The 16,466-nt window shown below is 43.6% G+C and overlaps 2 protein-coding genes and 1 long non-coding RNA gene across 6 annotated transcripts in view; 2 read left to right on the plus strand and 1 right to left on the minus strand.

The window, feature by feature from the left end:
- Nucleotides 1–16,466, plus strand: part of LOC144891596 (uncharacterized) — a 710,104-nt gene that overhangs the window by 501,991 nt on the left and 191,647 nt on the right. The gene's annotated exons all lie outside the window — the stretch shown is intronic.
- LOC144891513 (uncharacterized) lies at nucleotides 850–14,749 on the minus strand. Its single transcript, XR_013622959.1, has 3 exons — nucleotides 14,726–14,749; nucleotides 3,361–3,452; nucleotides 850–895 (listed from the first exon to the last, which is right to left on the minus strand). It is a non-coding gene; the product is annotated as an uncharacterized LOC144891513 (long non-coding RNA).
- Nucleotides 14,990–16,466, plus strand: part of LOC137424622 (dynamin-like GTPase OPA1, mitochondrial) — a 169,621-nt gene continuing 168,144 nt past the window's right edge. For 2 of the 4 annotated variants that reach the window (XM_068112259.2, XM_068112261.2), the window contains exons 1-2: nucleotides 14,990–15,102; nucleotides 16,136–16,373. In XM_068112259.2, coding sequence (XP_067968360.1) covers nucleotides 15,074–15,102; nucleotides 16,136–16,373 — 267 coding nt within the window. In that variant the 5' untranslated portion in view covers nucleotides 14,990–15,073. The remainder of the gene's footprint in view (nucleotides 15,103–16,135; nucleotides 16,374–16,466) is intronic. The other 2 variants (XM_068112258.2, XM_068112260.2) reach the window with 1 other exon arrangement.

Consider the following 16,466-nt stretch of genomic DNA (forward strand, 5'->3'; position numbering starts at 1 on the left):
TGACATTTTTCTCTAGGGTCTTGCGCACATTTTGATACCACATACGTCCAAATCGGACTTACTGTTCAGGTGTGACATGACAATTAGTCCTAAAAAAAAGGTGTCCTAAAAAAGTGCATTTTCTGCATATATTTATGCACAACAAACACGTGTGAATAAGGGTTACATGCCTTAGGACACTGATGGTGTAAATTAATTGGCCGGTAATTTCTTCCGAGTGTTTTAGCATGTTGTCTGAATACATACTAATTAGCATATTGCATAACTAATTAGGCAATAATTAGATAAATTAATATAATATGAACATTAATTATACTATCGCGTTCACTACCCGATGATCAGTGGGTGTGCAAATTTCCAAGTTCATCAAACCATCAACGGCCGAGATCATCGAACTTTCATGAACCGACAGGTCAGGGTTGACATTCATCATAAGGCGATTAGTTATTTATTTAGGATGCCAGCGATAACTCGCCTACTCTTCACAAAACATAAACGTGGGATCTTTAACGTCCACCCGACTGATGCTATCTGATGGGACAGCCGGCTTACCGTCCATCTTAAGGGAGTACGACTCGCCATGTGATAAAACACCCTGCACCGATTAGAGAGTTAGTATCCGGGTCAGGAATCGAACCCAGAGTCTCAGGCTAGATGATACAAAGGATGTTTTCTTCGTCTCAGGACTCAAGTAAAGGTACGAGTACGGTAAGCAGCAATTTACTCACAATTCGCGATTGTTTAATCCTTTGCAGGTCTGATCAGGCACTTCCTTTGCCTTCAGTTTATGGAAAAAGTTTTTTACTCTTTTCCACACTGAAGGTTTTTCTCCTTTGCCTTTTGTCTTCTCCTTCTTCTTCTTCGTCACCTTCTTCTGTTTTTCCTCGATGTCTTCCTAAAAAAAAGTTATTAAAGCCACGATTACTTTCAATTTTGTTTTTTCACACTTTCTCTATTCTGGCCTGGCCGAATGGACTAGACTCCTCGAGGTATGCAACTCACCTCCAACCTGTCTAGCCAGGGTTCCAATCTATACCCAGCTATAAACTGTCATCCAGGTGTTTCGCCGACTGGGTGATTCATCAATGTGAGTGACATCCCTCAGATGGACATATAACCATGCTCCCACAAATTGATGCAACCAGCAGCCACAGGCTACATATGAAACAACGGCAACAACTCCAAGTTGAGGACTTCAAGAAGAAAGGGGAAATGCAACACAAAGAGTTGGACTTTGGAGTGGGGGCAGAGAAGGGACAGAGTTGGGAAAGGGAGTTGAGGTTTTTGGGGGTAGGGGGGTTGCAAGGCTAGAGGAAGAAAGGGGGTCAAGGACAGAGAGTTGTGGTGAGGGGCAGAGAGCTAGGAGAGGGAGTTTGAGGACATGGGTTGTGGAAGGGGTTCAAAGACTTGGGGCTGGGAGCAGGTTGAGGACTTGAAGAAGAAAGGTGTTGAGGAATTGAAGTCACATTTTACATTATGCGGAATTTCCACAGCTTGCCATTATGCTGTCAGAGGACATTCCTGGCAAAATCCATAAATATGCCACATTCTGTTGGGAACTAATTTATTTGCACCAGTCCAGTGGAACTGGGTTATCTGCTCGGATATTGTGATAGTTTTTTTTTGGGTGGACGTCTCATCTGAATATCTCTGAGAGGATGGCGTGTCTAAGAGATCACGGACGCTGTCTGCAACCCGCAACTTTGGCTGGATCTTCACGCCCAAGGTTTGTTTACCATGCTGGTGAGTTAAGCAAGGTAAAAGGGGAACTGTGTTGGCGGTTATGTAACAGATCTTAGTCATTCGGCCCTGGAAGTCCTAGCAGTGTTCATGTGTTTTATACTTCTTCCACCCCCACCCCCCATTGCACGCCTAAGCCCCCCAAGCCCTCTACATCCCACAGATCTCCCGATGTCCCTGCTCTCAAATGTTGTACTTGTCCCTTGAACAGTTTTCAATGTATGCTTAATATGTGCTTTATCAAATGGTCATGTAACATGTGATATTTCAAATTCCTCCGTTGAACATTTTTCAATGTATGCTTAATATGCGCTTTATCAAATGGTCATGTAACATGTAAAGTTTAAATTTCCTCCATTGAACAGTTTTCAATGAACGCTTAATATGCGCTTCATAAAATAGTCATGTAACATGTAAAGTTTCCATTTCCTCCGTTGAACAGTTTTCAATGTATGGTTAATATGCGCTTCATCAAATGGTCAAGTAACATGTGATGTTTCAAATTCCTCCGTTGAACATTTTTCAATGTACGCTTAATATGCGCTTTATCAAATGGTCATGTAAAATGTAAAGTTTAAATTTCCTCCGTTGAACAGTTTTCAATGTACGCTTAATATGCGCTTTATCAAATGGCCATGTAACATGTAAAGTTGCAATTTAATCTGTTGAACGTTTTTCGATGTACGCTCAATATGTTACATGTTACATGACCATTTGATAAAGCACATATTAAGCATACATTGAAAACTGTTCAAGGGAGGAATTTGAAACTTCACATGTTACATAACCATTTGATAAAGTGCATATTAAGCATACATTGAAAACTGTTCAATGGAGGAATTTGAAACTTCACATGTTACATGACCATTTGATAAAGCACATATTAAGCATACATTGAAAACTGTTCAAGGGAGGAATTTGAAACTTCACATGTTACATGACCATTTGATGTAACGCATATTACTTGGATGACGTCCGCCCCTCAGAACCTACATCTATATTTGGTTACAGTTTCAAACAAAAGCATAGGTGAGGCTACCGTCACAACCATTTACTCAACATAGGTAGTGGCAATAATACGGTAGAGTTAGCGAGGGTGAGTTTCGTCACATTAGCTTCTGTCGATATTTCGTTGTCATGGATACAATTGGTCGACGGTACGTTTTAATGGTGTGAATCTCAATTGGAAATGTTCACTTTTGTTGAGATCATGAAGAGTGCAAGCAGATAGAAGACTAGTGAAACTGCCCATCCCTCTTTCCATCTCAGGACAAAGCTCAGGACAGAGCTCAGGACAGAAGTGGAGAGCCACTTTTTGACAAATTGCATCCTTGCAGTGTTCATATGTTTTATACATCTCCCGCCTCCCCCCAAGCCTTCTCCCTCCCACAGTTCTCTCGATGTGCCTGCTCTCAAATGTTGTGTTTGTGTCCTTCCCCCTCTCTCCCCATCTTGTTTACCGCTCCCCTTATTTTGTGTTTTATGTGTCGGTTTGACTTTTTGTGTGATTAATGTTAGCTCTTTCACGAGCCTCGATCTTGTATACAAAAAAAAAAAAAAAAAATCAAAGTATTTCACTGTGCAACATCCAAACCTCTCCAACACCATGCTCAGCCGTACTTTGATTCCAGAAGAGACTTGATTTGCAAAGAAAACTTGTCCAAAGTCTCCTTCACCCAACAACGCTGTTATCTTCGTTTCAGGAATGGGACCTGAAAGAAAATACACAAACACGCCGAGTCAATCACAATCCCGATCACAAAAATACGATGACAACAACAAAATATAGAAATGAGAAATTGTTTAAACAAATAATTAATGAAACGCGAAGTTGTGCCAAAGATGAAACAAAAATCTCGAATTATCAGGTAAACAAACCAGGTATACGAACCTGAAGATCCTCCCATTCAAATGAGCACGCCATTGCTATCACAAAGACAGACAACAGATAATCTATCACAAAACAATGAGCACCGAAAGTGCAGAGCGACAAGTAACCTGTGCTTCGAGAACAGGACAAGAAACTACTTTGTGATGTCACAGGACAATGATGTCACTGTCTGTGTGGTGACGTCACAGAGGCACAGGCTGAATATCACATTTTATCACCATTTCTTTTTACCGTCAATAATTACTTGGACATTTAACAAGCTCAATTTACTCCAGAATAGTGCATGTTTTTTAAGTTTTTTAAAATATTTTTTTGTATACAAGATCGAGGCTCGTGTAAGCGCTAACATTGATCACAAAAAGACAAACTGACACATAAAACATAAAACATGATAAAGGGAGTGGTAGACAAGATGGAGAGCAGAGAATCGGGAGATCTGTGGGAGGGAGAGGGCTTGGGGGGAAGAGGCATGGGAAGGGGGCGGGGGAGGTGGGAGAGGTAAAAAAAACTCATGGACACTGCTAGGACCTCCAGGAAAGAAGTTGGAATTTCAAAAAAGTGCATCTGGGGTGAATTAATGGGGGTAGAAAATATCAAGGTTTTGGATGAGGGAAGATGGTGGTGGACAGCTGTTTTAAAGACCTGGAGGGAGGAGTGGGATTGAAGAGAGTGAGGGAGTTTGTTCCAGAGGCGGGAGAAAAGAGGAATGAAAGAGTGAAGGTGAATAGAGAGTCTTGATTTTGGCAGTTTAACCATAAGAGGTTTGCTGGCAGATCTTTTGCGACCTGTAGGAATATTTGGGGGACAGAGCACAGAGAGAGCTGGGGGAGCTAGGCTGGAGAGGAATCGGTAGAAGACAGAAAGACCACCAACCTGCCGATGCCTTTTGGATGTAGTGTTACGTGGTCCTCCCGGTAACTACCTGGTCTTGGTGACCCCTGGACCGTGGGAGGACCCCGCCAGAAAGATATCTGATTTATACGCTTTCGTAGCGCAATCAATATGAAAGACACAATAACTCAAGTCAATAAGAAACCCCACACCAAGGATCCGGATTACTTAATAATATATTCTCCATCCATCATCAGCAATCAACAATCCATCAACAATCTTACTAAGATGGCCATCTCATAAATTTCCCCCCTTTCCCCACTCACGACCCCTCAATGGTCACTGTCCCTCACAATGTCTCTGGGCCCCTCCAGACCAAGGTGAAGGTCGACTTCTCCGCACACGGGTGGTTTAACGAACCCCTGGCTGACGGGTTCCAAACGTGCACGTTGCGTACCGGAAACAGCTGCTGCAGCGCACACCTCCTTGCAAAGCCAAGCGGGCAAAGCAAAGCGTGGCTTGCAAAGCGCGCGAGGCCCAAGGTGTGACCCGTATGCGTCCTTGTAGACGTTGAGGCGAACTGTGCCGGACGCTTGGTTCCGTGCACGAACCCACGGCAACCTGACGTGTAATCGGTAATTACCCCGCGCAGGTAACTCCTTTCGCCAGATGGACTTTCAAACGCAGCGTCCCCCCACGCTGCTCAATATCGACACCGCTCGCGTCGGAGCTGGGCGAGGAAGAGGAAGATCGCCGCTTCTCCCGGACCTCGTGTCTTTTTCTTCTTCCGGTTAACTATCCCGTTTCCGGTCTCCTGTTATCCGGAGCCTCTCTAACCCTTTAACCACAACAACCTTTAATTGAATAAACATTAATAAGCAATGACATGAATAGTAACTCCTCTAAATCCGGGATCCGTAACACTCCCCCCCTTCAAGAAAGAAAGTTTGAACCCCGCGAAAACTTTCTGTGCCGGCCAACTTTGATAAACCAACCCGATACCCCAAATCATCAGTTCCCCCCGGGCACAATTATCGCATCTCAAAAATAAAGCAACAAACTTTCACCAAAACCCCCCAGAGATTCCAAGGTAATTCCCTCTAGACCAAGCGTCAACCACTTCTAGTTGCTCTTGGATGGAGGCCCAGCTGAGTACTCACTACATGGACGCCTTAAGGAATGTGGGGTTCACGGTTAGTCTGGGGAGGAAAGTTCATTACATGGACGCCTTTAAGAACGTGGAGTTCACGGTTAGTCCGTGTAGGAACGTTCCCTACCGGGATGCCTTTTAAGAACGTGGCGTTCACGGTTAGCCCGTGTAGGAGCCCAGGCTCGGCGGCTCCGCCGTATATAGAGTGCTTCAACTTCTCCGGACTCCTAACAGTTACGGTGGGACCCCTTGTCCCAGCAGTCCCCTGACTGGCGGTCTCCTTCTCGGCCAGTCCTCTGCCAATCATTCTTTCGGGAGATGCCGTAACTCTGGGAGCCTCCATAGTAATATCGGCTGCTGCCAACACCAAAACTACCGCCAAGTGGTCCTCTTCTGTAGACCTCTCGGCACCTACGAAATGCCTTCCCTACTGTTATGGTCCGACCCTCCAAATCCTTACCATTCCAATTCTTCTCTGCCTCCCTGGCGTCTCTTGTGCTTGCAAACGTGACAAAGCCGAACCCTCTTGACCGTTGCGTTTCCCTGTCTTTTACCACCCGCACTTCCACCAGCGGCCCATATCTGTTGAAGACAGAGGTCAGAACTTCTTCCTCTGTGTTGAAGTTCAGTCCCTCTACGAATAACTTGGAACTTTTGTCGCCATCCCGAGCTGGGGTTATTTCCCCTGCGGGGCTCTTTACCCACCCTCGGGTTACCATAAATTTGCCCCCCGGCCAAATCATTCCCGATAATCACAGATACCCCCTCTACAGGAAGCATGGCTTGTAAACCGATGGTGACCGGTCCTGACACCAAATCGGATTCCAAATGGATGACATGAAGTGGGGCACTAACACAGCCACCGATCCCTTGTAACCGAACACTATCACCAGTTGCGGTACTCTTTGACAATGGCAAAATGCCTTCAAGCATTAAGGATTGATGGGCTCCTGTGTCCCTCAATACCCTAAAAGGTCTTGGGTTAGTCAAGTCTCCCTCGAGTGAGACAAACCCCTCATAAATAAATGGTTGGTAACTCTTCTGTGGGCGATTTCTTACGCTAGCCATCGCATTCGGAGTTGTAATAGTCGGACTCCGCTCTGGGTTGTCCCTTTTCATGAGGTAACAACTGGACATCAAGTGTCCAGGTTTTTTGCAAAAGGCGCAAGTAGGCCCGGAGGAAAAACTCGTGGTCTGCCTCGGGCCCCCCGGGAAATAAGTTTGTCTTGGGCCCGTAGCCCTCTGATTTCGAAAAGTTGGGGTATCCGCGTTGTCACCCATAATCCTCTCGAGGCCGCCGCCATGTATTGTCGTTCTCCGCACCGGGTGTTCCATATCTCCCCTGCTGAAGTCTAGGCGAGGAGCTAGGTGTGTGGACCCCTATCCGGTCTGTTAAGGCATAATCATCTGCCATGGTGGCTGCGTCCCACAACTTTGGTACTTTCTTTTCCTGCAGGTACACTTTGATGTCCTCGTGGACACACTGTTGAAATTCCTCCACCAGCATCAGGTCACGCAATGCTTCGAAGTCGTTCCCGACTCCTTTCGACTCACACCACCGATCAAACATGTTTTCTTTCACTCTGGCAAACTCCACATGGGTCTCACTCTCCCTCTTCCTGGCATTCCTGAATTTTTGCCGGTAAGCTTCAGGAACCAACTCATAGGCTTTGAGGATGTGCTTCTTCAATACCTCATAATCTGCACATTGGTCCATTGGTAGCACCGAATAAATCTCTTGAGCTTTACCCACCAGCACACTTTGCACTAGTATGGTCCAGGCCTCCTCCGGCCAGTTTAACTGTCGAGCCACTTTCTCAAAGTGTGGAAAAAATTGAGTGACTTCCTTTTCACTGAAGGGTGGAACCAGCCTCACATGTGTTCTGGCTAGGTGTCGACCCCGTCAGCAAGGGTGGTACCTCTCCCCGTTCTCTCATTAAATCCAGCTCCTTGAATTTAATTTCTTGCTGAAGCGCCAGATCACGTTCCTTCAACTCCCTTTCGGCTTTTCTCTCCTCTGCTTCGAGTTCCCTGGCAGCTCTCCTCTCCTCTGCTTTTCTCCCTTCTAACCTTTCCTGGAGTTCTCGTTCCACTCTCCTTTCCTCTGCTTGTTTCTCTTCTCTCCTCTCTTCTGCTCTTTCCTTTTCTGCTTTCCTTTCTTCTTCTGCTCTTTCCTTTTCTGCTTTCCTTTCTTCTTCTGCTCTTTCCTTTTCTGCTTTCCTTTCTTCTTCTTTTAACCTTTCCTGGAGTTCTCGTGCCACTCTCCTTTCCTCTGCTTGTTTCTCTTCTCTCCTCTCTTCTGCTTTCCTTTCCTCTTCTTTGATCCGTTCCTGGCTCCGTAATTGCAACTCCAGTTTCCGGAGCTCAACGTCTTCTGGTTCTTCGGGTAGCCACTCCCAGGCTAACTCGTCCCATGTTCCTAATCCCACCATAGACTGTATCACCGTGGTCTGCAACTCTGCCTTCCTCAAATTAGTTCGGACCTCCAAGTTAAAATGTTTGGCCAATTTCAAGAGGTCCGATTTTAGTAATGCTCGGAACTGTGCCTCACTAGGGGTTACCGCAAAGTTCTGTGCCACAAACGCCATGGTGACTACTGGTAACACCTGTTAACCTTCACCCCAGAAATTTCCAACATAGAAAAGCAACAGTATTACTATTATTGCTATTGTTTTTTTTTTGTTTTTTTTGTTGTTTTGTCGGCAGAGCAAAACAATTTTGGGAACGTTGGAAAAGTTCCCACTCTTGGGAATTCTTTCCCGGACTAAAATTTAGAAAATTTTATAGATCCCGGACGTAGACCCAATTGCGAATCCGCAAATCGTAATTTGGACGAGCCCCCAATTCTGTTACGTGGTCCTCCCGGTAACTACCTGGTCTTGGTGACCCCCGGACTGTGGGAGGACCCCGCCAGAAAGATATCTGATTTATACGCTTTCGTAGCGCAATCAATATGAAAGACACAATAATTCAAGTCAATAAGAAACCCCACACCAAGGATCCGGATTACTTAATAATATATTCTCCATCCATCATCAGCAATCAACAATCCATCAACAATCTTACTAAGATGGCCATCTCATAAATTTCCCCCCTTTCCCCACTCACGAACCCTCAATGGTCACTGTCCCTCACAATGTCTCTGGGCCCCTCCAGACCAAGGTGAAGGTCGACTTCTCCGCACACGGGCGGTTGAACGAACCCCTGGCTGACGGGTTCCAAACGTGCACGTCGCATACCGGGAACAGCTGCTGCAGCGCACACCTCCTTGCAAAGCCAAGCGGGCAAAGCAAAGCGCGGCTTGCAAAGCACGCGAGGCCCAAGGTGCGACCCGTACGCGTCCTTGTAGACGTTGAGGCGAACTGTGCCAGACGCTTGGTTCCGTGCACGAACCCACGGCAACTTGACGTGTAATCGGTAATTACCCCGCGCAGGTAACTCCTTTCGCCAGACGGGCTTTCAAACGCAGCGTCCCCCCACGCTGCTCAATATCGACACCGCTCGCGTCGGAGCTGGGCGAAGAAGAGGAAGATCGCCGCTTCTCCCGGACCTCGTGTCTTTTTCTTCTTCCGGTTCACTATCCCGTTTCCGGTCTCCTGTTATCCGGAGCCTCTCTAACCCTTTAACCACAACAACCTTTAATAGAATAAACATTAATAAGCAATGACATGAATAGTAACTCCTCTATATCCGGGATCCGTAACAGTAGGCAATCATGGAACCACTGATGGAACAAACACCTATCTCCAAGGAACAAGAGGGGGCTCTTCAACGATTGAAGGATTATTGGGCTCTCTGAGAACAACAAAATTTTATGTATGACCAAGGGAGACATGCTGCAGGCCACGAATGAGTGAAAGGCCCTCAGAGTTAGCTTCATCGCCGGAGATTCCAATGATTCTGAAAGCTTTGGTTTCAACAGCGTGAAGTCGAGCTAGGTGTGAGGAAGGAGCATCAGCCAAGAGGGGAGAACAGTATTCCATGGAGCTGTGGATGAAAGCCTTGTATGTGGTGAGGAGCTCAGGTGTGCCAAGGAAGGACTTCGCACGACGGAGGATGCCCAGTCGGCGACTGGCTTTGGAGGCCAGATTTGAAATGTGGTTTTCCCAGGAAAGATCATGGCAGATAGTGAGACCCAAAACCTTGAGTGACAGAACTTCTTGGAGAGGATTGTTGAGAAAATTAGATGGGAGGGTTTTCCAGACGATCTTTTCGGAGAGACGTAGTGAGAGTGTGAGATTTGTCAGGATTGAAAGACATGTTCCACTTGCTTGACCAGTCTGTGATTTTGTCCAGGTCTGAAACAAGTTTGATTTTGTCCTAAAAACAAACAAGTTTGATTTAAATCCCTTCACTGTTTTCAAGTATCACATTTTCACCAGCCATGACAGGTTTCACATCGATCGGTGAAGTGGTTTCAGAGAAGGGATTTTAAAAAATATCAGCTTTCAAGCTAATATGGCGGCCACACCACGTGACATATGACCTTTAAAAATGTAAAATCTGCATATGTGTTTGGGGATAGGTAGGGGATCACGTTTGTGAAGTTTCGTGTTGATCGGATAAGGTTCATTTTTCTATCCAAGATGGCTGCCAAACCACATGACCTACAATGTCATAATTTTCAAACTATATGCAACAATGGTGTTAGATCATATCTTTAAAATTTCGCATCCATAGGTTAAGCGGTTTCAGAGCTATAATTATTTAATATTTTCCTTCAATCCAATATGGCTGCCACTCCATGTGACCAATGACCTTTTGTGGTCATCTTTTAATCGCCATACCTAGTCAATGACACATGTAAAATTTCGAGTCAATCAATTTGATGGTTTGGGAGAAGATGTTTTTTTAAGGTTTTAGGTTAAATCCAATATTGCTGCCAAACCACGTGACCTATGATGTCATAAATTTAATATTTCAATACAAATGGGTCATAGATCATGTGCATGCAATTTCAGATTTTTAGGATAAGGAATTCGATTAAAACATTTCTGGCTGGTATACCACTTCACCCTATGATGTCATCATTATCATGCTTTTGTTCCCCATTGGGAGTACTTGACAATGAATGGATGCCATCTTGGAATAAACACAATATAAACAATATGGAATAAAAAAAACAGCTTACACAGTCTATGACGTCACAATTATGATAAAAACATTCTGCATGGGTTTCACTGTTACCCTGAAGATTTCGTCTCAATCGGACATGTGGTTACTGAGAAAAACGAAGTTTAGCCCGGATGGACAACCCCAAAACATAATGTCTCCAGCCACCTTCGTGGGTGGAAGCATAAAAAGTGAGATAACAGGAAGACTTGACGTCACTCCCTACGAATTATCATTGACGTCACTCCGCTCACAAACTACAGAAATCAATTCTCGTGTGTATTAACTTATATAGACACACCTGCATGTATTGGTTAATTTGTTTTTTTGTTGTTGTTATAAAAACAGCTTACACAGTTAAAACTAGATGGTATTCATAGAATACTTATCCTGCACAGTCAACTTGGTGTGAGCTAACTATTCTGTTTTTGAACGTTTCTTTTTTTTTGGTCCAATATGGCTGCCAGACCACGTGAGCGATGACATCATAAATTTATATTCTCTAATATAATTGTCGCATAGATCACGCTCAATACATTTCAAACTGATCAGACTAATCGTTGTCCCTGTCGAATTATAAAGTCATAATTATGGCACCATTGACGTCATCATTAACAACACCTATTCCCCATATGGAGTTATTTCCAATTTTTTTTTTTTTTTGGTATACTGAATCGAGGCTCGTGAAAGAGTTAAAATGAGCCACGTTTCAATTTTTTTCCATAGAGCGGTTTTGGAGATATAGAGGTACAACGTTTTTCGTTTTTCCAAGATGGCGCCTGTAACACATGACCGATGACGGCATGATTATCATTCAAATATTCTAAAGGAGGAGGCGCTCCCATGGTGAAAATTTTGTGTTCATCAGACCAACAGTTGCTGGAAAAAAATGTAATAATGATCGGATGAATGTGTTGTATTTGTCGAATTATGACGTCAAAACGAAGGCACCAATGATATCATCATTAACATATCTTATTCCCCAAGGGGAGTCGGTGACAATGAGCCAGGTCTCAATTTTTTCCATGGAGTGCTTTCAGAGACATAGAAGTGCGAAGATTTTCCAAGATGGCGCCTGTACCACGTGACCTATGACGTCATAATAATCATTGAAATATTCTACAGGAAGAGGCCCTCCTATGGTAAACATTTCGTGTCAATCGGACCAAGAATTGAAGAGAAAAAAATTTATACTGATTGAATCAAGCGTTGTACTTGTCGAATTATGACGTCATAATTAAAGTACTGATGACATCATCATTAACATATCTTATTCCCCAAGCGGAGTACTTGACAATGAGCCATGTTTCAGTTTTTTTCCATGGAGCGGTTTCGGAGATATAGAGGTGCAACCTTTTTTCGTTTTTTCCAAGATGGCGCCTGTACCACGTGACCTATGATGTCATAATTATCATTTAAAAAATTCCACAGGAGGAGCCGCTCATATTCTGAAAATTTCGTGTCAATCGGACTAACAGTTGCAGAGGAATTTTTTTTTCATACTGATCAGATCAAGTGTTATACTTGTCGAATTATGACGTCATCATTAAGGCACCGATGACATCATCATCAACATATCTTATTCCCCATGGTGAGTACTTGACAATGAACCATGTTTCCATTTTTTCCATTGAGCGGTTTGGGATATAGAGGTGTAACTTTTTTCCAAGATGGCGCCTGTACCATGTGACCTATGACGTCATAATATTCATTAAAATATTCTACAGGAGGAGGCCCTCCTATGGTGAAAATTTCATGTCAATCGGACCAACTGTTGCCGAGAAAATGAATTTCTAAAATGCAGACACGGCACACACGTACGTACGTAACTGAATGCTTTACTCCGCTTTTTGCTTCGCGAGCGCAGGGTAATAACAGCAGGCATTCAATTTTAATATGATTCTTAAGAAATACAATATACAGAAGATATAATAGCTGCCATTTTTTAAAACTTCTGAAAATAACATTGGTTTGGCCCACCTGGGAACTACATGGGACCCATTTCAAAGCCCACTGTAAGCCCAAGTCCCGTTCAGCCCACCTAACCGACGAAAACCCATGTGGCCCCAGCTGGGCTTGCTGAAAGGGAGGCTAAACAGTTTACGTTTTCCATCCCACTGATAGGCCAGATTTGGATTCTGACCTGAACCAAAATCTAATTGGCTTGTGATCGTCACTTACCCAACTCATCCACCACGTTTTGTTAAAACTCGTCCACAACGTTTTGAAATATCCTGCTATATATCGTTTTTGGTGCAATCATCGAATGGTGAAGAATCGCTTAACAATTCTCGTATCTGGATCCTCAATCGAATCTTCACCAAAATCTAATCATTTCGTCCTAATTGCAACACACCCAACCTGCCCACCAAATTTCTTTCGAATCTGTCCACAACTTTTTGAGATATTGTGCTATATTATTTTTCGCACTATCTCTCAATGGTAAAGAATCACTTGAAACAACACGTAGAACAACACTCTTCGACGTCATGACGTCGACCGATATGCCTCCGCTCACATTATTGCATCATTATAATACTTGTATCAAGTTTGCTTTAAATCCATTCAGCTATTGTCAAGTTATCACATTTTTACCTGACATGAGTTCTGACCTTTGACCTCTTAACTCCAAAATTTAAACAGTTTATGCTTACATCATTATACATACCTGGACCAAGTTTTAATTTAAATTCCTTCAGCTGTTCACACGTTATCACATTTTTACCTCACATGACCTCTGACCTTTGACCTCGGAACCCCAAAATCTAATCAGTTAATCTTTACATCATGAAACATATCTGTACCAAGTTTTAAATTAGATCCCTTTAGCCAATCTCAAGTTATAGACCTATTACAGACTTTGACCTTTGACCTTTCACCTATTGACCCCAAAATCGAATCGGTTAATCTTTACATCATGAAACATATCTGTACCAAGTTTTAAATTAGATCCCTTTAGCCAATCTCAAGTTATAGACCTATTACAGACTTTGACCTTTGACCTATCACCTATTGACCCCAACATTGAATCGGTTAATCTTTACATCATAATACATATCTGTACCAATTTTTAAATTAGATCCCTTTAGCTTATCTGACCTTCAAGCAAAATCCCTCTAGCCGTTCTCCCCAACGTCTAACGAGTTAATCTTTTATATCATTATACATACCTGTACCAAGTTTGAATTAGATCCGTTTAGCCGTTCTCAAGTTATAGACCTATTAGAGACTTTGACCTTTGACCTCTTGACCCCAAAATATAATCAGTTAATCTTTACATCATTAGACATACCTGCTCTAGAATGCTCCAGCAAAGTTCATAGAAAGATTAAAGGGGCACCCTACATCTGGCAAATAAAATAAATTTACTTCTTCACCCAGCTGTATGAATCAAATCGGCACCCCTTTATATTAACTTTTCTAGAGCATTACTTGGTTCCTCCTCAGTACACAAGGGTAGTCCAGCATGCACACGAGATTTTTTGAATGGCCCTTGTTTTGTATTGTTTGGTATTTTTTTGGTGTTGGGCTAGCGGCTAGGATGCCAGCTTAGGATCCAAGGATCCTGGGTTTGAATCCCGGTCGATCGCTGAATTAACGCCAGGGGGGTTGACTCAGCCTGTCATCCTTCCGAGGTCGGCAAATTGAGGACCAGTTCACTGGTAATTCCCTGTTTGTCGTAAAAGGCGACAAACAGGGTTGGCGGCAGGAAGGGCATCCGGCCGTAAAACATTGCTTCAAAAAGGGGACCAAAAAAAACAACAACAACCACGGTTCCCGAAAAGGCCAACCCCCGCTTTGCGGGGAAAAATGGCCTCTAAACGGTGGGTTTGTTTTTGTTTTATTTATTTATTCATTTATGGAATGTCCCATCTTTTCTATACTTTGCCACATGGCACATACCCTTATATAAAAGGGTCTTTTTTATGCCCCTGGAATTTTACCCAATAATATATTGGAGAGGTCAGGCATACATACACTCCATCATTCCCCATATTCACCCTGAAGTTCAACGCACTCAGTGATTGAACATTTTCACCAAGCGCGCCCAAAGTCACCAAAAGGGTGTCTCATAGCGTTTCGTTAGCTCGGTTGATTCCAACGTTCCTTGGCGTTCTTTCCTTTCGAGGTCAGTATCACTTTTGTAGAAACAAAAATCATTTTAGGGAATAGTTTCTCTTAGGAATCCCTTTACAAATCTCCAAACAGATCGTGGAAATTGAATCTTTCATTCCTCAGAGTAAATGTATTTCCTCCCTGGCTTCCCGTTTACCCGGAAGTGGTGCCCGGTTGTTGAAGGTTTGGGTAACGCAAAAGTCTCGTGTTTTACGGTTCTCAATCTGGGCACCATGCTCCGTGCCTTGTACAGACGTCGTCGGTAAGCATCCGAAATTGTAATCACATACCCGTTATTGTAAGTGCCTTGTGAGAGAATGAAAAATGGGGAGAATTCGGGGTTTTAACTCCATTCATCGTTGTTTTGCTCTCTTACCTGGGACTCACCAAATGAGGTGCTCGTTAAATTGACCTTTTATTTTTAATGTGAACTCGACACTGTAGGCCTATATCATATGTTAACGCGGAGACGGTCCAAGGTCGCATGACCTTTTGCCATCCTACGTACATGGTGTGCTTGAAGTTATTGGTCTTTGCACTTGGAATTCACGTCCAGGATTTGTAAAACTACTTTCCTTCCAAGATTTGACTTTTGTTACTGAGCTTGACTTGATGTTATGATGGTGATGATGTAACGGTTTGTGGCCGTCATGAGATCCTCCTAGGTGTGTGTGTGTGTGTGTGTGTGTGTGTGTGTGTGTGTGTGTGTGTGTGTGTGTGTGTGTGTGTGTGTGTGTATATATATACGTGTGTGTGTGTGTGTGTGTGTGTGTGTGTGTGTGTGTGTGTGTGTGTGTGTGTGTGTGTGTGTGTGTATATATATATATATACGTGTGTGTGTGTATATATACGTGTGTGTGTGTGTATATATACGTGTGTGTGTGTGTATATATACGTGTGTGTGTATACGTGTGTGTGTATACGTGTGTGTGTGTGTGTGTGTGTGTGTGTGTGTGTGTGTGTGTGTGTGTGTGTGTGTGTGTGTGTGTGTATATAAAGGGGTCTTTTTTATAATTATAGACACGTATATATACACGTATATACGTGTGTGTGTATGTATATACGTGTGTATATACGCGTGTGTATATATATATATGTGTGTGTGTGTGTGTATACGTGTGTGTGTATACGTGTGTGTGTATACGTGTGTGTGTGTATACGTGTGTATGTATGTATATGTGTATGTGTGTGTTTGTGTGTACCCACATATGTGTTTTTTCCCTAATACAAAATTGTTATTGACACACAGATTGCGACGGATATATGTCATCACCAATGTAATGTGTTTGTGGCAGGTTGACTGTGTACAGTGGCAGATACTCACAATTTTTGCCAGTGTTCATACATGCCAGACATCACAGGTGCCACTTGCGTCGCTTCTCGGTTCTTTCGCTCCCTCGGATGGTTCTACGCCAGTCAGCCACCTTCCAACCGGTCCGCACGTTCATCCTGGCCCGCTTTGCAACACGTCTACTCCGTTTGCGCTACCTCATCATTGGCTCAGCTGTTGGTGGGGGATACACAGCCAAACAGGTGCCTATGAACTTTTGAATGCCCTCTTGTTGGTTACATATCGTTATACACTGCCTATCATTTTCTTGTCTTGTTTACATAATCCTGTTCCCA

Source organism: Myxine glutinosa, chromosome 4 (genome assembly GCF_964187855.1).
Source record: "Myxine glutinosa chromosome 4, kmMyxGlut1.1, whole genome shotgun sequence".
Classification (NCBI taxonomy): domain Eukaryota; kingdom Metazoa; phylum Chordata; class Myxini; order Myxiniformes; family Myxinidae; genus Myxine; species Myxine glutinosa.